Source organism: Molothrus aeneus, chromosome 22 (genome assembly GCF_037042795.1).
Source record: "Molothrus aeneus isolate 106 chromosome 22, BPBGC_Maene_1.0, whole genome shotgun sequence".
NCBI lineage: Eukaryota > Metazoa > Chordata > Aves > Passeriformes > Icteridae > Molothrus > Molothrus aeneus.
In genome coordinates, this window is record NC_089667.1 from 5,211,295 (window position 1) to 5,233,880 (window position 22,586).

At 49.2% G+C, this 22,586-nt stretch overlaps 1 protein-coding gene across 1 annotated transcript in view; it reads right to left on the reverse strand.

The window, feature by feature from the left end:
• Positions 1–22,586, reverse strand: part of GRIK4 (glutamate ionotropic receptor kainate type subunit 4) — a 212,832-nt gene that overhangs the window by 50,773 nt on the left and 139,473 nt on the right. The window contains exons 5-7 of the mRNA XM_066564315.1: positions 21,006–21,171; positions 14,683–14,861; positions 10,406–10,459 (exon numbers count right to left, since the gene is read on the reverse strand). Of these exons, the coding sequence (XP_066420412.1) occupies positions 10,406–10,459; positions 14,683–14,861; positions 21,006–21,171 (399 nt within the window). The remainder of the gene's footprint in view (positions 1–10,405; positions 10,460–14,682; positions 14,862–21,005; positions 21,172–22,586) is intronic.

The window sequence follows — 22,586 nt, forward strand, 5'->3', positions numbered from 1 at the left end:
GCCACCCCAATGCCCTGTAGAAGGTTGGAGGGTGCCTTGACCACGAGTTTTGGAGTTGGGAGCCTCCCCTTGCATTTCTGCAAGTGCTAAGAAATATAAAAACAACTACATTAAGAAAAAAAAAAAAGGTATAACTTTTTTATAACTACATTAAAAAATTATATTAAAAATATATATTTAAAATATATTAAAACATAAAAAATATATTAAAAAATACATTTAACTACGTTTAAAAAAAATTAGAGCAGAGGGCTCAGTTTTGCTCCTCACATCCACGGAAGCAGCTACACAACAATGCCTGGGGAAAAGTCCAGCCCTCCTTGTCCTATTAGCAGGGAATAATGGCACTTTCCTCACTAATTTCTCTTCTGCTAATTGCTGAAGTAGAGTGAGAAGGTGGAAGCGACACTTCCAGCAACTGCTGTATGCCCATCACGGATCCAGCTGGCCCTGGGCTCCCTGAGGGATGAAATTCCAGCAAGTTGAGCCATTTTTTTTATCTTTGCTGGGCACGCAGGAGCAATTCCTGTAAATCTCCCAAACATGGGGCTTACAAAACCGCTCCAGCCCAGCCAAGTCCCATGGGAATGCCACCAAAGGCAGGATGAAGCACATTTTGGACACGTTTGTGTTGGGTAATGTGAAATTGCCTGTGAGCTATCGATTCATGTGAATGATATTCTCGCCCTGCCTTGCTGACAGGTGATCCATTCACCCAGGGCATCCTGTCAGCCCCAGCAAGCAGGGCAGATGGTGATGGATCCTAAAGCCCTCTCAAATCCCCTCTCCCCTCAGCCAGAGCCTCCAGGCAAATCGTGCAGGGCACCAGGCAAACAGCTGCCCCCACTGCCCTCTTGGCTTCGGGATATCCAGGAGGGAAATGAGATGTTTTTGTCACAAAATCCAAGGTTTCATCTCGTGCCAGGGCAGCTGAAATTAGTGTGTTTATTTAATTATTTATTGTGCCTTTTGTCCCCTGGAAACGCTTCCAAGCTTTTGAAGCTGAGGGTTTTGTTATGCTCAGATCTTTAGATAAGCAATTAATGGGTGAGGGGATGGTCTCAGTTCACGTGGGGAAACTGAGGCAGGGATGAGATTCACCCCAGCCAGGCACAGCCTCAGGGCTGAGCCCACAGGCCCTGCTGCCCTGAGTGGTCAGGACCAGCCCCCTGAAGGGATCCTTTCCCACTTTCCCTGGGTAAATTCCCTGCCCCGAGGCAGCTGCCAGGACTCTGTGCCTGCAAACAGCCACAGCCAGGCCCCCACAGGCTCCCCCAGAGCCAATAATCTGCTCTGGTTAAACATTGCCAGCAGCTTTGCCTGCCTCCCATCACCACTGGGCAAGCTTTGGTCTTTTCCCACAGCCAACCCTCTCCAAATCCATCTTTTTCCTGCTGCAGAAAACCCCATTCCTGTGGCTGTCCTGTCCATAGAGCATCACCTCTGTGACACGCAGGGGTGGCACGGCCTGGACCCTGCTCCTTGTCCCTTCCCTCTGCTCCAGCTCCCATTTTTGGCCATGAAATGCCTTTCCAGCAGAGGAGCAGGGAGCAAATGAGCCGTGAGCTGCCTATGCAATGAGATGGAGATAAACCACCCGAGGGGGACACACTTCATTTGCAGTGGGATAAGAGAGATTTGGTAAGGTCAGGCTTTGCTGCAGAGGGCAAAGGGGTGAGAGCATCCCCATACTCCCAGAGCTGCCAGCTCAGCTTCTGGCCCTATTTGTTGAGGGTTTTTTCTTTTCCTCCTTTTTACACTCATTCACCATGCTTGACATTTCCAAACCCACGTTTTGCAAACAAAACCTGGATTGCTATTCCAGACCTGCACCTCTCAGCTGATTTCCCATCCGTCCTGTCCTGCCCTCCTCCTGCAAGAGGCAAACACAGGCAGGACAAGGGTGGGAAACCCCTGATCTTAGGGACGTTTTCAGGTGGAGAGCCAAGGATTTCAGGGATATTTTCAGGTGGGAAGCCAAGGATTTCTCTCTGAGATGTAGTGAAAGATATTCCTACACAAAACACTTTCCCAGCTGCCTTTTTCTCCTCCTGGAGTTACTCTCCCTCATCCTGGCTGGAAGGATAGGAGATTGCCAATGCAATAAGAGCAAAGAGCCATTAGGAAAATAACTCTGCCATCCTGTTTAGGAGGGGACTCCAAGCCTCCTCCACCTGTGCAAACACAGCTTTATAACCACAGGCTTTCAGAAAATGCCATCAAAATGATGGGTGCAAACAGCAGCTCCCTCATTTCCTCCCATTCTGGTTTTTTTTCATCCCTCTCCTTACATTGGAGGAATTGCAGGAATTGCCCAAAACTTGGCCCTTCAATCTCAGTCCAACATGAGGCACAGAGACCACCAGGAATCGTGCCAAGGTGAATTTCAGGGCCACAAATCCTGCCTGCCTCAATTCCTCCCCCTCTTTCCACTCTGTTTTTGAAAACACCCACCACATGTCAATATTCTGTTTCAAGAGAACTCGGTAAAAAAATTAGACCCGGAGGATCTGCAGCCAAAATTAATGAACTTTTTTTACAGAAATAAAAAATCCCCAGGCCTTGCTCCGATCACAGCAAATTCAGCAGCAGGCACCAGCAGGCAATTACAGTGTGGATTTTCTGACTGCTACTACAGGGCTGCAACCATGAAATGTGTGCTGTTAAATAACAACACTTAGCAATTCCGTGGCATTCTGTATTTTCCCGAGTGCTAGGCACACAATTAGCTAATTGAATTCCACGGGGTTCCCTGGGAGACGGTGCTGGAGGAGTTATTAGAGGATGAAGTCACTGCCTGGCTTTCTGCAGCTCTCCACCTGCACTCTTCACTTTCCAGCAGCACAAAAATCCCCTGGAATGACCCCAGCACTGGGAGGAGCTGGTTAATAAAAGCCACAGAGGTGAGCCCTGTGATCCTAAAGCCACAAGATGGGATTTTCCAGTTCTGAGCAGATCTGCAGGACACACTCCCCTTCTTTAGGGACCCAAAGCCATCAGGAGCCAGTGATGCCCTCTGCAAGTCTGGCTCTGCAGGTCTGGATGGAGAATCAGCCTGATCCCAACCAGGATTCTGCACCCACAAATCCTCTCCCACCTCACCTGGCTCAGGGAGTTTGGGAGGGAATTGTCCCTCCCTGCCCTGCCCCTGAGTTTGGGAGGGAATTGTCCCTCCCTGCCCTGCCCCTGAGTTTGGGAGGGAATTGTCCCTCCTGCCCTGCCTGTCATTCTGGGACAGCCCAGCAGGGACACTGAATTTGGGAGGGAATTGTCCCTCCTGCCCTGTCACTGAATTTGGAAGGGATTTATCCCTCCTGCCTTGCTCCTGCCCCTGAGTTTGGGAATTGTCCCTTCTGCCCTGCCCGTGTCACTGAATTTGGGAGGGAATTGTCCCTCCTGTCCTGCCCGTGTCACTAAATTTGGGAGGGAATTGTCCCTCATCTCCTGCCCCTGAGTTTGGGAGGGAATTGTCCCTCCTGCCCTGCCCCTGTCACCCTGGGACAGCATGTGAAGGGCCAGCCCAGCAGGAAATTGTCCCTGTCACGCAGCTGCCTGGCAAAAAAAAAAAAAAAAAAAAAAAATGTATTTTAAAGCATGTAGCCACCTGTGCTGCCCTGCCATGCTGGGATGTCCCTCCTGAGGGTGGTTCCTGGTAATTTTTCCCCCTGCAGCAGCCACTGTGCTGCTGAGCACTGCAGCAGCTCCTGAGCTCCTTCCAGCATCGATTTTGCTGGTGATCCTGTTCTGCAGCTGTGCGTGTGGGCAGGACCTCGATCCTTATCTCATTTTTAATAACCCAGAGTGCCTGGGCAGTGGGGAGGCAGTGAGCAGTGTCTGCATGCTGGGGACAAGCCCAAAGAGGGAATCCTTCACTGCCAGGGACACCCAGGCCCTGTCTGCACAAAACTGCACCCAGTGAGTTGCCCTGCCTGACTTGAGGCACTGGGAAACCTCCCTTACACCTTCCCCCTTAGAGTAATAATTTTAATTGTTTCAATTATTCCCATCTAATTGCCAAATATTTTGAAGTTTAAGCCCAAGGCTCTGGAAGGAGCAGGGTTTGCTCAATTCAGTTGCACCAACAGCAAGATGCCCACTCCGTCCCTCTTGTACACACACAGTTTGATCTTCCTCTCCTAATCACTGCAAGGACTTGATTGGATTTTTGGATGTGCTGATTAACAGCCTCCAAAACACCCTCCAGCAGGAGAAACTCACTGCTGGAAACTCAGCACTGACCTCACTCCCCTCCAGCCCCCTGGCAGCACCAAAAGCTGATTTACCCCTGATTTACACCAGAACCAGGACACTCTGTGCTGTCCCTACTCTTTTTTCGTGTGGGATGGGAAAGGAGAACACGGGGCCAAGGCTTCCATTTCTCTATTAAACCCTGACTCTGGCAAAACCTCCTTGTTCAGAGAGTTTGGTGCCCAGGAAAGCTCTCCAAAGCCAGAGTGCAATTTCCATCCTGAGATTTCTTGGCAGCTTTTGTGCAAGAGCCAAGCCTGCAGCGCCAGCTCAGCACAGCTCTGGTGACATCACCTGTGTGTGTCATTATTCACCATTTTGGGGTTAAAAAAATATCCCATTATTCACCATTTTAGGGTTAATAAAATATCCCATTATTCACCATTTTGGGGTTACAAAATATCCCATTATTCACCATTTTAGGGTTAATAAAATATCCCATTATTCACCATTTTGGGGTTACAAAATATCCCATTATTCACCATTTTAGGGTTTAAAAAATATCCCATTATTCACCATTTTAGGGTGAAGAAAAAATCCCATTATTCACCATTTTGGGGTTAATAAAATATCCCAGAGCAGGTTCTTTGGGCAAACAGAACTCCAGGGAGCGTCTCCCAGGTCATGGAAGGCAGAACTAAAAAAACTTCACAGAAAAGCAGATTGACCCTGCAATGGTCATTTCCTCACCCCCCAGCCCCAGTGACCAAATTTTCCCCCCAAAAATCACCAAACCTCCTCAGTCAGAGGTGGAGAAAATTCCTGCCTTGTCCTCTCTGGATCCTGCTGCCCTCAGAGCTGTAAATCATCCCAAAGCTCTGCTCAGAACACATTTATTTGTTTCCTCAAGTGGACAATATTATGTTAAGTGCTTTCCATGGTTTTCCTGGAAGGCTCCATTTATTTATAAACTATGGATGGAGTCAATACGTTTCTAATGGGCCGCATGTAAAAATCAATTCCTCTAGGAGGGAAAAAAAAGTGGAAAAAAATCATCACAGCACCAATTTGAGCAGGTAAGTGGATGAGCCAGAGCAGAACATTTTTATTAAGTAGGTAGGAGAGGATCTACTCAAGATCTACTCAAGGCAATGCTGGTTGGCCATTCAGGTGGGGAAGGAGAAACTGTGACCTCAAGTGAGCTCAGGGGCAATTTAGGGGAGTAAATTTATATCTGTAATTGGATTTCTTTTCCAAAAAAAAAGGACTGATGTGCCTTACAGGTCTTGAACCTCCTCATGCAAGGCCAGCTGTTAAATTTTGGAGGCTGTTCTTCAAACAAGAGCACTTTTAGGAAAATACACTGCTCAAACCTCAGCTTCTCTGCAGGGGGATTTGCAGGGAGACAAATGCACAGAGAGGTCAAGTGCTAAATGTTGGGACCTGAGAAAAGACAGCTCTTGGAAAAAAAAGGGGTGGGAAGTAGGGAAAAAGAGCAAGAAAGAGATTTGCCCTCCTTCCCACCTCTTTTTTTCCAGAGTTTCCAGGGGGCTGGGGTGTATCTGAGAGAATTTACCCAAACATTGGGAATCAAGCACAGGGATCTGGTCAGAAAGTAACAAAACTGAGGCAGCAAAAGGCAGGGAGGCACAGCCACTGCTTTGTCTAAACCCTCCTTCCCTCAATGCTAACTAGAACGAGGAGAAAGTGCCTTGGCAGCCTTGCAAAAACCTGATTTGTTTGCCCTGCTAGCACATGCCACTGAAAATATGATCCATAAATCCCAGCAATGATCAGGGCTCTCCAGAACACTTCACAGCAGCTGCTGGGAACCAGGAGGGCTGGGCTGGGCTGGGCAATCTGTCCCAGGGCATTGAGAGATTCTGCCTTCCTCACCTGGGCAAGGCACAGGGAGGTCAAACACCACGGCCTGCGCTGGAGCTCATGGCCAAAAATAAGATTATTTCACCACAAAAAGGCAATTTCACCAAGCCTAAGCCCCGGTCAAAGCCTCATCTGTAGCTCCCTTGTCCCTCTGCTTGATTGGACATCATCCCTTCCTTCCCAGGGATGTCACCCTGCTGACAGCACGAACGTGTGACACTCTCTGGGGGATTTGGACACCAATTTCCCCTCCAGCTCCAGTTCCAGGCTGACAATTCAGCTCAAAAACCTCATCCTGTGCGAAGACCTCCTTATAAATCACCAAACAAAGACGAGAAAGCGAGAAACAAGACAAAAACCCCAAAGCTCAACTGATTTATCTGGTCTGTGGGAGTTGAACACGGCAGCTGTTTTATCAGCAGCAACACCTGCACACAATTTTGTCAGGGAACAAAACTGCACCCAGTGAATTGCCCTGCCTGACTTGAGGCACTGGGAAACCTCCTTTACACCTTCCCCCTTGGAGTAATAATTTTAATTGTTTCAATTATTCCCATCTAATTGTCAAATATTTTGAAATTTAAACCCAGCCTGAGGTCTGGATATTATTAAAAAAAAAAAAAAAAAGGCAACAAACCAAACAGAGAGAGAAGAAAAAAAAAAGACAAAACCCAATAGCTCCACAGAATTAACAAGCTAAAAGAATTAATTGTAGCGTGGGGTTTTGAAGGCATCCAACATCCCCTCCTACTCTGTGCTGCTGATTTCAGGGATTTCCAGTGCTGGAAGGAACATTTTCTTCAATGCACAGCAGTCTGCTTTCAATAGTCTATTTGTGCATTATTATTGTTATTATTATTGTTATTATTATTATTATTGTTATTATTATTATTCTGCACATCATTGCCCCCCTCACATGGCCGTGAGCTCTGTGGAGACCCTGCCAGGCAGAAGGGAAGGGATGATGAACAGCTCTGAGATTATCCCAGCACCTTTTCAGGGAACTCCATCCCTCCCCAAAAGTCCCTGAGCCAGGGAACCACCAGCACATGGAGATGCCAGGGAGAAAATGGGATTCGTTTGCCAGGGGATGGAGGCCAGGAGTGCCCCAAATGCAGGATGTGGGGAAGACAAATGCACCAGACCTGGGAGTTCCATGAGGACTCCTGGAAAATTTGCCAGGCTGCTGCTGCTGACAGGAACAGGCCCCTGGAGCTGGCTGAAGGAGGCTGATAATGAATTTGCACGCAGGAGAGGAGCCTGTGGATATTTTTACACCAGCTCCCATGGAAATGTGCTGGGGGCTGAGGGTTCCTCCTCATCTGCCCCAGGGATCTGCTGGGAGGGCCCTGGAGCCACTCCCTGCAGGCACCAGGCTGGGACAGAGGGGGCATCACCCCCAAAATCCCCTCCTGCGCCCCAGCACACACAGAATCCCCTCCTCTCTCACTCACAGAGAGCAGAGCTGTCAGCTGGGATGTGCTTATTAAATAAAATTAATGCTGAAAGACAGAAACAGAGCTCCCCTCTAGAGCTGCAGGGCAGGTGTTTAATTCAGCATTTTATCCTATTTTCTCCTCTTTTTTTTCTATTTTTTCTATTTTTCCATCTCCAAGCAGCTCAGTGCTCTACAGGCTCTCTGTTCCCTTTCCTGATGCGTTCTCTCTCCATTTAAGCCATTTTTTTCTGGCTCCCCTTGACAGTAGTTCCCTCTGATTTTATCTTTTCTATTAGGCAGTGATTGCAGAACCTCAGAGGGTTCATTAGGAGCTTGATAATCCCTCCAGATTTATGAGCCTAAATTGCTCACTCCCATCTCCAATCCCCATTTAAATATTACTAATTTCCTTAAACATCTCTTCCATCTGACCAGGTTTTGTCTGATGTCACCTTCCCCATAATGATCCCTGCCAAAAATCCCGTCAGTTCTGCTACGGGCTGGGCTTTTGAACAAAGTGGTAAAATAACCTGGATAAACAGATTAATACCCTGAGAGAGTGAATGGCAACAAAACTCATTTCTTTCTCACCTGCCATTGCTGCATTCCACGAGATGAATGGGTTTGAAAGGCAAATTTCACCTCCAGCAAATGCTTAATCACACCCGTGCTCAGGACTGGGGTGGGGGTGGAGGTGGGAGCTTCATTTTTAGAGCAGCATCCTTGAGATGCTGCTCAGACAACAGAAACAACTCTAAAAAAGAAGAATTTTTTTGCAGAATGTGCTGGTGATGTGAGGTGGAAATCCCTCACTGTGTGCCCAGCCCTGCTCTGTGGGACTGGGAATGGGTTGGGGAGGGCAAGAGGGGCAGGAAGAGCTGTGGGAGCACTGGAGATGCTCCTGGGAGTGGGAATGGTGGGGATGGCACTGTCCCTCTGCCAGCACTGTGACATGGTGACCTGGGGCACTGAGCACAGCCCCCAGCTCCCTCCCTGTGCCTGTGCTGCCCATCCCCAGGGCATGAACAGAATCAGTGAAATTTGCCCGGCTGGACTGACCCCTGGACTGGACACTGAGCAGGAACCCAGCCAGGAGCCTCATGGGCTTCTCTGTTCCCTGCATTTCTCCCTCTGCCACCTCCCTCCCCTTTTCCCTTCTCCACTCTGAGCCCCAACTGCTCCCAACCCCTCCATTTCCCTCCTTCCCCTGATCCCTTCTCCACTCTGTGCCCCAACTGCTCCCAACCCCTCCATTTCCCTCCTTCCCCTGATCCCTTCTCCACTCTGAGCCCCAACTGCTCCCAACCCCTCCATTTCCCTCTTTTCCCTGATCCTCTCTCCATTCTGTGCCCCAGTTGCTCCCAATCCATCCCGTTCCCTCCTTCCCTTTATCCCTTATCCACTCTGTGCCTCCATTTCCCTCCTTCCCCTGCCCCTTTCTCCACTCTGTGCCCCAACTGCTCCCAACCCCTCAATTTTCCTCCCTCCCCTGCTCCTCATCCTCTCCAGCTCCCTGCCCACACGTTTGGCTCCGTCCCTTCCCGTCTGTCTCCCACCCAAACACAAAGTGTGATTCAGCTCTCTCAGCTTCCCTGCCAGAAATATTAATAGAAATTAGAGAATAGGAGAATCATTAGGGCTGGGAGGCAGCTCCACTTCACCCCATCCAGGTTTCCATCAGCCCCACAGGAGCACTCACAGCTGGGTTCCTCCCCCCTCCATGGAGGTGAAGTTCCTCTGATGTTTATTTTGGATTTACGCTGAGGGGTTTAAGCACACCATGATCCCATTAATGTTATTTGTGGCCATAAAGCCAAACCATTCCCCGCTCTCAACATTTATGGGATCATCCCTTCCTTTGTTTCAGGGCTGTGATGCCTTCCCGGTGCTCATCCCTGGCCTTTTCCTGCACAGGGAATGGGATAAGGGACGGGGTGACAACATCAGCATAACCCCAAAAAATCAGGAAAACCAGGAAAACCAGGACAACCAGGATCCACCCATCTGCTGGAGCTTCCCAAAGACCTGCACATGTCATTGCCCCGCCTCCTGTCACAATGTCCACAATTCCAAGCTACAATGCTACAAATAGATGAAATATATATATACAAAAACTAAAAAAAAAAATTAAAAAAAATCCTCAGGCATCATTCCTGCAAAGCTGGCAAGGTCTTGAGGAGGTAGAAAACGATTGGTGCAGCATCCAAAGGCAGGAATTGTGGACATTGTGACAGGAGTTGGGGCAATGACATGTGCAGGTCTTTGGGAACAATCATTCTCCACCTCCTCAATACCTTCCAGCTTTGCAGGAATGATGCCTGAAGATTTTTTTTTAGTTTTTTTACATATATTTTTCATCTATTTGTAGCCTCGTGGCTTTTAAATATGCAATTGTGGAGTTTCTAGTGATTTTCCTGCCCTTTCTCACACGTTAGAACAATAAGCCAACCCTTCCTAACACATTCTTGAGATTCTGGTTAGTCTGATTTTAACACCAGGAATTTCTAACGAGGACATCTTGTTTTGAACCAGAATTTAAGAGATGCAACAAGACACAGAACAGCTCCAAGGGGCAGACCCAAGGGCTGGTTGCTGGGGCAACTGGTCTCTTGTTGGATGTACCTGTTAGATGAACTAATTAATTAACCTGATAAAAACTGTAGAAATTCAATACCATGTGTGCAGAGAAAGCTTTTGTTACAGAACTGCTTTTGGAAATATTTTTTTTAATATTATTTGGAAAGATTTTGCCTTTTGATTCCAGCAGAAGGTGACGTCCCTGCCTCCCTCCCCAGCACACAAGGCTCTGCCCAAGGATCCCATAGGTCAGGGGGATCAGCTCCCATTAAAATGACTCCACACTCAGGCAGGAAAAAGCTGGGAAAAACTCCTTACCAGATTAGTGAAGATATAGGTGTAATAGGCAGATGCCATCCCCAGTTCAGCTGCCTGTGAAGGAGAGGAAAAAAGAGATTAAACCAGAGCCTGACAATCTCCAATCTCCACTCCTGCAAGGCAGAGCCAGGGCCACATTTTGCTTTTTGAGGCTTATCTCTCCTTGCAGGAAGGGAGGGTGGGGCACAGCAGCACGGCTGGACCTGGGAAATGAAAGATGGGGAAGGAATTTTGCAGCAGGACTGAGCTCAGCTGAGGTCTCCAGCCCACAGCAGCCCTGAGAAAGCACCAGCACAGAGGGAAATGACCCAGCTCCAGACCCTGGGAGCACCCCTGCTCTCTCCATGGCATTCTGAGATGGAATTCAGGGATTCCTGCATCCATCCAAGGTTAACTCTAAGGAAATCGCCTGTGGAAAGCAGAAGTTTCTAAACTCCCAGCAGAAAAGCTTTTTTACAGACCCCAATGGTCCTCAGTGGTTTGGAAAGGTGAGGTGGGTCCTGCAGCCCCAGTCCTGAGAGCTCCAGAACCCCTTGGGATGAGGAATTCCATGATGTTTTAAGAGGAAAGTAAGGATTTCTGCTTATTTTCTGTGTGGATGCTGCTTTGCTCCTGTTTTGGGACATAACAAGGGAAAAGAGCAGCTGAGAGCTCCAGGCTTGTCCCTTCCACCACAAACACCAAGATGGAGAGAGAGAGAGGCAGGAAAAGCTCCTGGGAGGTGCAGGAAAAGGACAATCAAGCCACTGGTGGTTTTTCAGTTTTATCAGTCAGATTTGGGCTCAAATCCCACAAATTAATGAGCATGGATGAGACCCAGTAACTCAGCCTGCTCTCCAGAATTCAGACAGGGCTGTGCTGGCCACAGAAATAGAAGAAAACAGGGCAAAACTGTCCAGGGATACAGAGAGAAGGACACAGAATGTTCCATAGGGATGATCTGTTCTAGAGATCACAGAGCAGATAACTGAGGGCCTTTCCCAAAATTCTCACTGCACAAGGAGCTGGTTGTGGGAACAGATGCTCAGGAAAGTGGGGCATTAATCTGCAGATGCTCCTGGAAGCCTCTGTTCCACTGCCAAGCACAGCTGCTCTCAAATCAAGCTTCCAGACCCTGGCAAAGAGGTTTTCCCAGCAGTCCAGACCACACAGAGGAATGGGAGGCAAGGAGGGAAGGACCAAAGCACCTGACTCCTGCTGTGAGCCCCTTTTATCCCTCCCAGAAGCTGGGACAACACGAAGTGAGGGAAGGAAAGACAGAAAGAGGCAGCTGGGATTGCACCTCTCCTTTTTCCTGTCTTTTAGCTGTTGCTGTGCAAACCTGAGGCCACCAGCACTGTGCCCAGCCCCTCGGCTGCACATTGTCACCCTGTCCCTCACCCAGGTGACACAACAGACTCAGAGAAGCCGTTTGGTCCAAGGAGTCCCCTGAACCCAGAGGAGCCCCCTCCTCATTTTTCACCCCCTCCACAGCAAACCCTGGCACCGATTCCCCCTGCTCATCCCTTCCTGGGGACAGTGACAACGCCAGCTCTCCCTGTGACCCACTCTGAGGTCAGAGGTTTGGTTCCAAGGGTAGAAAATCAAGGTGAGCAGCAAAGCAGTGCCTGTCCCATCCATTCAGCCAGCCCTGGCAGCTGGGAGTGGGGAATCTGGGAGCCATCCATGTGTCCCCAGCCCATCTGAGGAGGGTGAGGGATGAGAAACTGGGGATTCCTCTCACTGTGCAGGGCTGCTCTCCTGGGACCCAGCAAACCCACAGAGCGTTTTCCCTGCTGTGGGACAGGACATGGCTTCACCTGATGCTCAGCACCACCATCCCTGGCTCCCAATAAAACACCTCCCAGCCTGCCAAGGTGCAAGAAGTTGTCAGACCAGGAGCTCTTTATTTATTACCCTTCATTCCTCAGGTCCTCCAGCTGGAAGAACTGGGTTTGACTGGGAAATGCTGGCGGTTTCTGACGTTTCTCAAGGGTGGCAGAAGGAGGCTGGAGCTGGGCAGGGAGATGTGGGTGCCTGGAGAGAGCTGCTGGGAGCCTGTGGGAAGTCACTATAGCAACAGAGGAGGGGGACAGCCCTCAGCAGCCAGGCAGCAACAGGGGAAAAAGGGGAAAAAACACACACAAAAAAAACCCCTAAGGAGATAACCCCAAAAAATCCCCCAAATTGTCTATTTAGAAATTAAAACTGCATGTTGTGGGATAAAAATCTTTTGGGGGGAGAGAGGACTGATAAAAACATCCCTGCTGGATGTCACCAGGGGTAAATCTGGCGCTGGCAAGGCCTTTGGATGACACATTCTGTGAGAAAACAGCCAGGACAGTGTGGAAAGCCAGGGGGATCCCAGAGCTTGGATCCTGCCTCCCTTCAGGAATGTGCTTCTTGTTCCCTCCAGGATGTGGGAAACTCTGCTCCATCTGGAGCCACTGCTCAATTTTGAAGCAGACTATCAAAACAAGCACTAGAAACTGCAGCCAGAGACCATTTAAAAATAAACAGGATTAAAATAAAATCTCGGTTAATAAGACAATAAAAAGAAAAGGAAGGAAAAAGTTAGACACCTAATGGGAGGGGAAAAAGGAGGCACAAGAGTCATTTCAGAGAGCTGAACAGTCCTTCACAGCTCTTGGATGGCAACACCACTTGTGGAGAGCAAACACATCCCCTCAGAGCAATTCAACCACCACTTGCACAGATCCAGCCCTGGAAATCCCATCAATGGCAATTCCCCTCTGGGCAGAGCCAATTCCCAGCGCTGCTGTGGGAATTTTCACATTTCAATTGATGCTTAAATTTTAGCTTTCATATTTTTCAGGTTCTGTGCTGCCTAGGTGAGCAGTTCTGAGCTTCATGTCAGGGGATGCTGAGCTCTGTGCACAGAGCAAGGAGACAAAACAATTCCTGCTCCAGCTGGGCACCAAGGACAAATGATCCAAATCTCAGCCCAGGAGCACAAACACCGTGGGCTGGAGAGAGAAAAACAAGGATGGGACTGCAGGGGCTGGAGCTGGGATGGGACAATGAACTGCAAGATGCAAATGGAGCAGAACTGATCCCAGGGAGAGACCCCGGGAGCGCTCGTGCATTTTGGGACCATTTTGGTTCATTTTGGGTTCATCTTGGGTACAGCCCTGGCTGGGCTCTTGTGCTGCCCAAGGTGCATCCATTGAGACCTTTAATAAATCCCTGCTTTATTCTTTAGCTCTGTCCAGCCTCTGCTCTAGGCCAGCCTTACAAGGAGCCACAAAATCCCACAGGAGCTGGCTGGGGGGGAGCAGCAGCACCACGAGGGACAGGGGAGGGACACTCACTATCAATACAAGATTACCCCAACGTGGGAATAATGTGCTCTGACTCTAAATGACTTCAGAAGGCTGAACCATTGCTTTGTTAAGCTATACTATATTATATTAGGGTTCTATATGATATACAGTTCTATGTTAGAACTACAGTAGAACTATATCATACTAAAAAGATACTAAAGAAAAATCCAACAGACACAACACAGCTTTGACTGTGTATTAATTGGTCCATCAATATCAACAACCATCAGAAGAGTCCAATTAACAAATCACTCTCAGTAAACAATCTCCACAACAATTCTACATGTGCCAAACACCAGGAGCAGCAAGTAGAGCTAAGAATTTTTTTCTCTTTACCTCTGAGCTTTCTCACTGCCTTCCCCAGGAAAAATCCTTGGGCATGTTGTGCCTGCTGCTCGCTGTGCATCTCACCTTCTGCAGGATGGTGTGGGACATGGAGGCATTGGCATGGCTGATGACGGTGGCTTTGACTGTGTATTAATTGGTTAATCAATATAAACAACAATCACCAGAGTCCAATTAACAAGTCACTCTCAGTAAACAATCTCCATAACACATTCCACATGTGCCAAACACCAGGAGCAGCAAGTAGAGCTAAGAATTGTTTCCTTTTTGTCTCTGAGCTTTCTCACTGCCTTCCCCAGGAAAAGTCCTTGGGCACGTTGTGCCTGCTGCTCGCTGTGCATCTCACCTTCTGCAGGATGGTGTGGGACATGGAGGCGGTGGCATGGACAATGATGGTGACTTTGATTAATTGGTTAATCAATATCAACAACCATCACCAGAGTCCAATTAACAAATCTGTTTGGGTAAACAGTCTCCATAACACACTCCACACGTGCCAGACAACATGAGCAGCAAGTGAGATAAGAATTGTTTTCTCTTTATCTCTGAGCTTTCTTACTCAGAGAAATCCTTGGGCACGTTGTGCCTGCTGCTCGCTGTGCATCTCACCTTCTGCAGGATGGTGTGGGACATGGAGGCGTTGGCATGGACGATGATGGTGGCTGTCTTGTCGTCCCGGATCTCCTTCAGGAGCGGGGTGGGGTCCCGGCTGTCGTCCAGCATCCGCACGGACAGCGTGTCCTTGGAGATGAGGAACTGCCGCAGCAGCTTCTCCAGGTTTAAAAGGCCTTGGGAGGAAAGAGAGAAAAAGGACAGAGCCCTGTGAGTTTGAGGCTTGGTTCTCCCATGGGACACGGTGATGATCCATGGCAGGATGCGTTCCTGAAGTTCTGGGTCTGGGCACTGCAAAGGAGAGGAGTCAATGCTTGGTCCAGCAAGGAATGAAAAATGATGGAGTTATTATTTTTCCAGTTATTCCAGCTGTTCCCCAGGAAAAGAGAGTGTAAGAAAAGGATTTGGGGCTCAATTATGGGTCCAGCAGGGAATGAAAATTAATGGAGTTACTCCAAATGTTCGCCAGAAACAGGGAGAGGAAAGAAAAGGATTTGGGGCTCAATTATGGGTCCAGCAGGGAATGAAAATTAATGGAGTTACTCCAAATGTTCCCCAGAAACAGGGAGAGGAAAGAAAAGGATTTGGGGCTCAATTATGGGTCCAGTAGGGAATGAGAAATAATGGAGTTATTCCAGCTGTTCCCCAGAGAAAGGGAGAGGAAAGGAAAGGATTTGGGGCTCAATTCTGGATCCAGTAGGGAATGAGAAATAATAAAACTATTTCAGCTGCTCCTCAGGAAAAAAAAAAAAAAAAAAAAAGTGGAAAGGATTTAGGAGTCATTGTTTGGTCCAGCAGGGAAGGAGAAGTGGTGGAGCTACTCCAGCTCTTCTCCAGGAAAATAAAGTGTCCCCAGACTCCTTCAATACGAGGTCCAGACAAGGTCTCCATTATCTCCCTGCATTTGGGATTGTTCTGCTTACTGGAGGATTATTCCTCCCCCTCAGCCTTTGCATTTCCAGCTCCCAGATTAAGTGCCCAGGAAGGTGCAGCTTTTTTGGAGCTCTTGGAGCACTCTGATGGGTAGCTGCTCTCTTCCAAGGGGATGAGAAGCTCCACTGAGAGTTGGAGGTCACTGCAAAAATACAACATTAAAAAATCGTGACAAAAATAAGGATGGGCTCCTTCCAACACAGCTGCCTTGAAGCCTAATAAGATGTCAAAACTCCTGCTGCAGATTTTGTTAGTCAAGAAAGCAGCTTTGATAGAGCCTCTCTTGTCTCCAGCTGCTGAGTTTCATCAAGAAATAACCTCCTGCCAAGTTTGATTGACCAGAGGAACCAGCAGATGGATTCATCAGCAAGACACAGACAGCATAGCCACACATCCCATCCCCTCAGGAAGACAACCCCAAAAGAGGGGGGAAACAGAGCTGGAGAAACAGAACGATCAGCAGGATCACAGCCCAGCTGGCAGAGAGGCAAATTAACCCTAAAGTCAGAGTTTTACTCTTAACCTGACTTATTTTTGACTGCATGAATCCACTCATTCCCCAGCAGGTCAGGAGGCAGGGAAGGGTCCCAGCGGGGTGGGATCAGTGCTGGAGCTCTGCTCTCAAGGGCTGCCAGCACTGCACCAGGTAACAAAGCAGGGCAGGAAAAGGGGCACAGCCAAGATTAGGAGCCCCTCCTTCCCAGGGAGAGGTTTAAAGCACTCAGAGCTTGCTCTGAGCTCCTGGCAATGCCCTTGCCTCTCCCCTTTCCTCTGGGTACGAGCAGGAGCACAGCAAGGGGTTATAAAACAGCTGTGCCAGGACTTCTCTGGGTCACATCAGCTCCTTCTTCTTCTTCACCAGGCAGAGAACTCACTCTGCTTACAGCACACCAGGACCTCACCTGAGCATTTCTTTTGTCTTCTAACCCAGGTGAACAGTAAGTTTTTCCTAAGCCCTCCATTTGACCCTCGAGCATGTGGAAAGGTTTATTTTCACCTCATTCCCCATCTGCAGGGGGCCAGACAGCCCTGGAAATCACAGCCCTGACACTACCAAGTTTGCTTGCAGCTCATCCCAGCAAACTCTGCTGCTGTGAAACCCAGGAAAATTTTTCTAAAGCTCATCAGGCACAGAGAGGAAGAAGTGGAACCAGGGGAATAAAAAAAAAAAAAAAAAAAAAAAAAGAGGCATCATTTGATCTCCACCTTCAGCTCGAGGAAATTATCATTTCTAGCACATTAGATCCTACCTGTAGCCTCATCCAGCCTCCTGCTTGCAGCTGCTCTTGCTGTGTGCAGGGAAGTCTCTATTGTGCAGAGATTCCCCTTTGTTTGATGCTGAGAGGATGTGAGACTCTTGCTGCTGCTGCTGCTGCCAGACTGGCACTTCAGAGGGATGTGAACCCACAAAGGCTTGCAGACTCCTCCTGGCACCTTTGAAGTACCAAAGTGAGGACAGAGAGGCTGCACCAGGCACCTGCTGCTCGAACACTCCCATGGGGAGCTCTGAGAGAGGTTCAGGCTGGCCTGTGGCAAGTCCTGACTTTGATTATTTGATATTTTCCCTCATGCAAACATCTGGAGCTGGCAAGAGCAGCCTCAGTCCCGAGCTCTCAGCAGCAGAGCTGCTCCTGGGAAGGAGGAAAGGCAGGAGCTGGAGCATTCCTGGAGTTCAAATACATCTCTGGAGTACAAATGCATCGTTCAATGCTCCTGGGAAGGAGGAAAGGCAGGAGCTGGGGCTGTCCTGGAGTTAAAACACATCCCTGTTCAATGCTCCTGGGAAGGAGGAGAGGCAGGAGCTGGAACATTCCTGAGGTTAAAACACATCCTTGTTTAGTGCTCCTGCTGATGGAAGAGCTGCTCCTGGGAAGCAGAGGCAGGAGCTGGAGCTCTCCAGGAGTGCCAGGTCCCTGTTTAGTGTTCCTGGAAAGGAGAAGAGGCAGGAGCTGGGGCTCTCCTGGAGTTAAAACACATCCCTGTTCAATGTTCCTGGGAAGGAGGAGAGGCAGGAGCTGGGGCTGTCCTGGAGTTCAAACACATCCCTGTTCAATGTTCCTGGGAAGGAGAAGAGGCAGGAGCTGGAGCTCTCCTGAAGTGCCACATCCCTGTTTAGGGCTCCTGCTGATGGAGGAGCTGCTCCTGGGAAGGAGAGGCAGGAGCTGGAACTCTCCAGGAGTGCCACATCCCTGTTTAATGCTCCTGGGAAGGAGAAGAGGCAGGAGCTGGAGCTCTCCTGGAGTTCCACATCCCTGTTTAGGGCTCCTGGGAAGGAGAAGAGGCAGGAGCTGGGGCTCTCCAGGAGTGCCACATCCCTGTTTAGGGCTCCTGGGAAGGAGAAGAGGCAGGAGCTGGGGCTCTCCTGGAGTTCAAACACATCCCTGTTTAGAGCTCCTGCCGATGGAGGAGCTGCAGGGCTGCTGATGGTTCCACTCCTGGACATGGATGGTTGGGGAGAGAACATTCCCATCATCCAGCCTCGTTTTTAATCCCAACACTGATGCTTCAAACAGCCCCCTGGATGTTCCCATGTTTAACAACAGTATTTTAAAAAAAGGACCAAGGATGTGCACAAGGCCCTGGACCTCACTACCCTGGTCACCCTTCCCAAGCACTGGGTGCTGTCCCTTCCCCTCTGGCAATCAGAGAAGCTCCTAAAATGTCCATGCACTCCTCTAATTGCCTTTTTGGGTTAAGATTTCTGTGCAGCCATACAAAACCTTCCAGAGCAGCTCCCAAACCAGCTAATTCTTGAACATCACAGACAAACTGAGTCAGACACTCTTATTCTGTCCACCAAACTGAGTCACACAAATCTCATTTACATTTTACATTCCCCAGGGCATTACACTTCGGCTGGCCCAAGTTCTTTGGCTTTAAGGGTCATTTTCTGCTCCTGCCAGGGGAAATCACAGCCAGTCCCCAGAGGAAGGATGTGACAGGGTGAGTGTGGCAGGGCAGGGCCCGGGGGTCCCATCACACAGCCTCACACTTCAACCAAAGCAGCTCCAGCTTGCCCCTCCTGGGATCCAAATAATAACATCCCTCAAAACAGCCTTTCCTCACTGATGAGCAGGCAGCTCTTATGCTCCCCTCAAGGGAACCTTCCAAAAGCCTGAAATGCCTCCAGTTAGTTGTTTAAGGACTGTGCTTAGGAGCAGTGCATGTCCTAAGGGAAAATCAGGGTTTGTGCTCCTACACGAAGCTCAATTAAGCCTTGTCTGTGCTCTGTTACAGTCAGGGCTTGTTGGGCTTCAAGCCTGGCTCAGATCAGCTCCTTGCTGAGCACAAAGAGCTGGGAGGATGAAAGGCTCCTGTCCCACTGCTTCCCTGGGTCTGGGAAGGTCTCAGCACATCCTAAATATTGAGTTATCCAGCAGCACCAGAGCGAAATAAATTGGATTGCTTCAGGTAAGAGGGTTTGATCCAGCTAAATAAAAATCATATTAATCATATTAATTCCAGTGGGAGACTCCTGGCCCAGGAGCAGGGCAGGGGTGCAGAGCCCTGAGCCTCCTGCACAGCAGCTGAGAAAACCTAATTATCTTTGCTTCCCTTCTTGCTTAAGGTTAAGGTTAGACAATGAAAAATTCCAGCTCTGGGAGTGATGTGGGAGACCATTTGCATGATTTTAATTGCATCATTTTGAGCCAGGGCCTTTCCTGGGGTGGATGTGAGCACTGCTCACCAGGGTGATTTACTGACCCACCTCAGCCTGCTGCCCTGGGGCCACAGAGAGTACAAAGAGGAGCTAAAAACACTTCTGTTCCCTGAGTCCCTGGGCAGCAATCTTCCACAGCAGCCGCTGCTTCTGGGGAGTTTGCTAACTGGGAATGGTGCTGGCCCAGTCAGAGAGCAGCATTCCTGCCTTCTTCTTCTTCCAGGTTTTTCTAAGCCTTCTGATGTTTACATCCCTGTAATGAACTTTCTCAGGCAGATTTATGTAAATAATTATTGTTTTGCATTCTTTTCTGGAGGAGGAGAAATTTGATGGACTTGGTTTGTGCAGTGTCATTGGAGAGGTGGCACTGTCACCCTCCAATCCACTGTCACTTTTTTTTGGAAATCTATAAATGCTGGAGTCAGAAAATAAACTTCCTTTCTTTTTACCTTGGAGGTTCCAGAGTGTGTCATTTTAGCTCATGTCCTGTGGTGACACAATCCCAAAGCTGTCCCTGCACCAGGGGGAGTGGTTCCAAAGCCCCCCCTTCCAGGCTGCTGTGGCCACCCCAAATCTGCTGCATGGTGACCTCAGAAAGCACAGGACACGCTGAGATCAGGGATGCTGAGCCTGCTCCTGCCACAGCAGGAGCTCTGCAGGGATGGGGATGGCCCTGGTGAGGGTGGAGATGGCCCTGGCGAGGGTGGAGATGGCCCTGGCGAGGGTGGAGATGGCCTTACAGGGATAGTTATGGCTCTGCTGAGGCGAATCTGGCCCTGTCAAGGTGGAGATGGCCCTGCTGAAGTGAAGATGGCCTGACAGGGATAGTTATGGCTCTGCTGAGGTGGATCTGGCCTTGTCAAGGTAGAGATGGGCCTGTCAAAGTGGAGATGGCCCTGAAGGGATGGAGATCACCCTTTCAAGGTGGATATGGCTCTGCTGAGGTGGAGATGGCCCTGTCAAGGTAGAGATGGCCCTGCCGAGGGTGGAGATGGCCCTGCAGGGATAGATATGGTTCTGCTGAGGTGGATCTGGCCCTGCTCAGGTGGAAATGGCTCTGATGAGATGGATCTGGCCCTGCTCAGGTGGAAATGGCTCTGCTGAGGTGGATCTGGCCCTGCTGAGGTGGATCTGGCCCTGCTCAGGTGGAAATGGCTCTGCTGAGATGGATCTGGCCCTGCTCAGGTGGAAATGGCTCTGCTGAGATGGATCTGGCCCTGCTCAGGGGGAAATGGCTCTGCTGAGGTGAATCTGGCCCTGCTCAGGTGGATCTGGCCCTGCTCAGGTGGGAGTTCCATTGTCCACACACACAGTCCCCAGCAGATGCAGGCTGCAGAGCCAGGAGGATGCTCTGTGCTGACTGTTACTCAAATCCCACTTTTAGGCCACAAACTGCACGTGGCTTTGGGCAAGCCACATTTCAAAGTGCTTTACATGCCTAAAAATAATCTCCAGAACCAGGCCTACGCCTTTCTTAATTTTTTTTTTTTTTATCCAAAGCCCCATCTGTGGAAGCAAAACACTCTTCAGATGGGCAAACAGAAGGCAGGATAATCTCTACCCATCTACCCATCCCCTTTCCTCCTCTGAAAAAACTCCTCCATGGGGCACCAGGGTGGAGAAATGAGTGGAAAAGCTGCGCTGAGCAGAGACATGAGGAGCATAGCACCAAACAAAGAGGAGACGAAGCAGAGGGGCAGGAAAAGCCAGCCTGGCAAGGACTTACATTCAGCTTTGGCACAGATGAGGCAGGCAGTGGTGCAGTTAAAGAAGTTCAGGATTCCTGCCACGGCCACGCTGATGTCGGTGTTGCTGGGGTGGAGGTTGAGGGTGGTGAACCTCTGGAGCTGCAGCTTCAGGAACTCCTCTGGAGCCACTTTGAAGTGAGGAACCTGAGCGTGAGGAGGAGGAAAGAAAATGTAATTAAAGAGGAAATAGAAATAAAAACAAGTAACTCTGTGATAAAGGGCCTGCGGTGTGAAGCACACAGCAGGCAGAAAGTGGAATATCCCAGTAAAACTGCAGCAGCAGCACTGGAGCCAAGAGGGGAGGGTGGGACTCGTGCAGCAGCAGAGGAAAATAATTATCACAGCAACAAAAACCACGGGAAGGAGTGGAGCAGGAAGAGTCTTGCTGAGCCACTCAGAGAAAGGCATCAGGGACTGTGATTACAGCACAGGAAACCTTCCCTGTGAGCTCAGCCTAATTAGCTGGGGCGCTAATTGTGGCTGGGCCCAGCCTTCGCTGGGGAAGGATGCAGGGACACAGAGATCATCCAGGGCCCTGAACCCAGCCCCTCTGCATGGAGGTGCAACCAGGTAATTAATTAGCAGAGATGAAGGCAAGAACAAGATGAGTCCGTGTTGGTGAGGCTGGGCAGGGGAGGAACAGCACAGCAGCCAGAAGCTTTGGGCATTTCTGACCAACAGGAGGCCAGGCAGGGCTGGGAGCACCAGGGCTGGGCCTGTGATGGATGCAGCAGAGCAGCTGCTGGAGCAGGATGTGCTCCAGGGGGAGTTTTGGGAGCTGGGAAGGCTCAGGGCTCTGCACATCCTGCAGGCCGCAGCCACATTTCTCCTCACAGAAAAAAGCAAGGCACGATTCCTCCCAAGACTATTCCTGGGTTTCACATTCTCTGAACCTCAGAGAATGATCAAAACAACTCTAATCTCATTTGCTGTGCCTGTGTTTGTGCCTAAGTAGAATGCAATATGGAGATTTACCCACAGTGATGGTGTTTTGTTTCCTTGTCCTGTCAGGGCCACGTGTGTGTCAGAACTGTGGGCTGACAGTCATGAGATTCTGGGCAGTAGAGTTGAGTGCTTGGCAGATTCAGTTTAGATGTAATGTAATAGAGTGTAATATTGTTGGGAAGGATGAGAGTTTGACAAGAAAGTCTCACAGATTTGTGAGCTTGGCAGAAAGATTTTTTTGAATGTAGAATCTGAAGAAGGAATAGAAATAAAAGCAAGTTTTGATCTAGAAGAAAAGAATTGCTGAGCCAATCTCACTGGATAACCAAGGAGGCAAAGGGTGTGTGAGTTAGAAGGGGTTTTTATGGCTTAGAGCAAAGGATAAACCCACCCCAAACAAGAAGATGTTTTCACCAAGCACAAAGAGAGCACAGGCAAACAAGGCAGCAAATGTGGCAAGCAGAAAAAAGGTCTCAGAATTTTCCACTGCAAGAAAACTGAAAACCAACTTTGAGCTTCAACTGTAATGTACTGACTTTGAGTGATTGGAGAACAGTAACATGAATATGGTAATTATAGCAGTTATGATAGGCTAGAGGTAAAAGTTAAGGTAC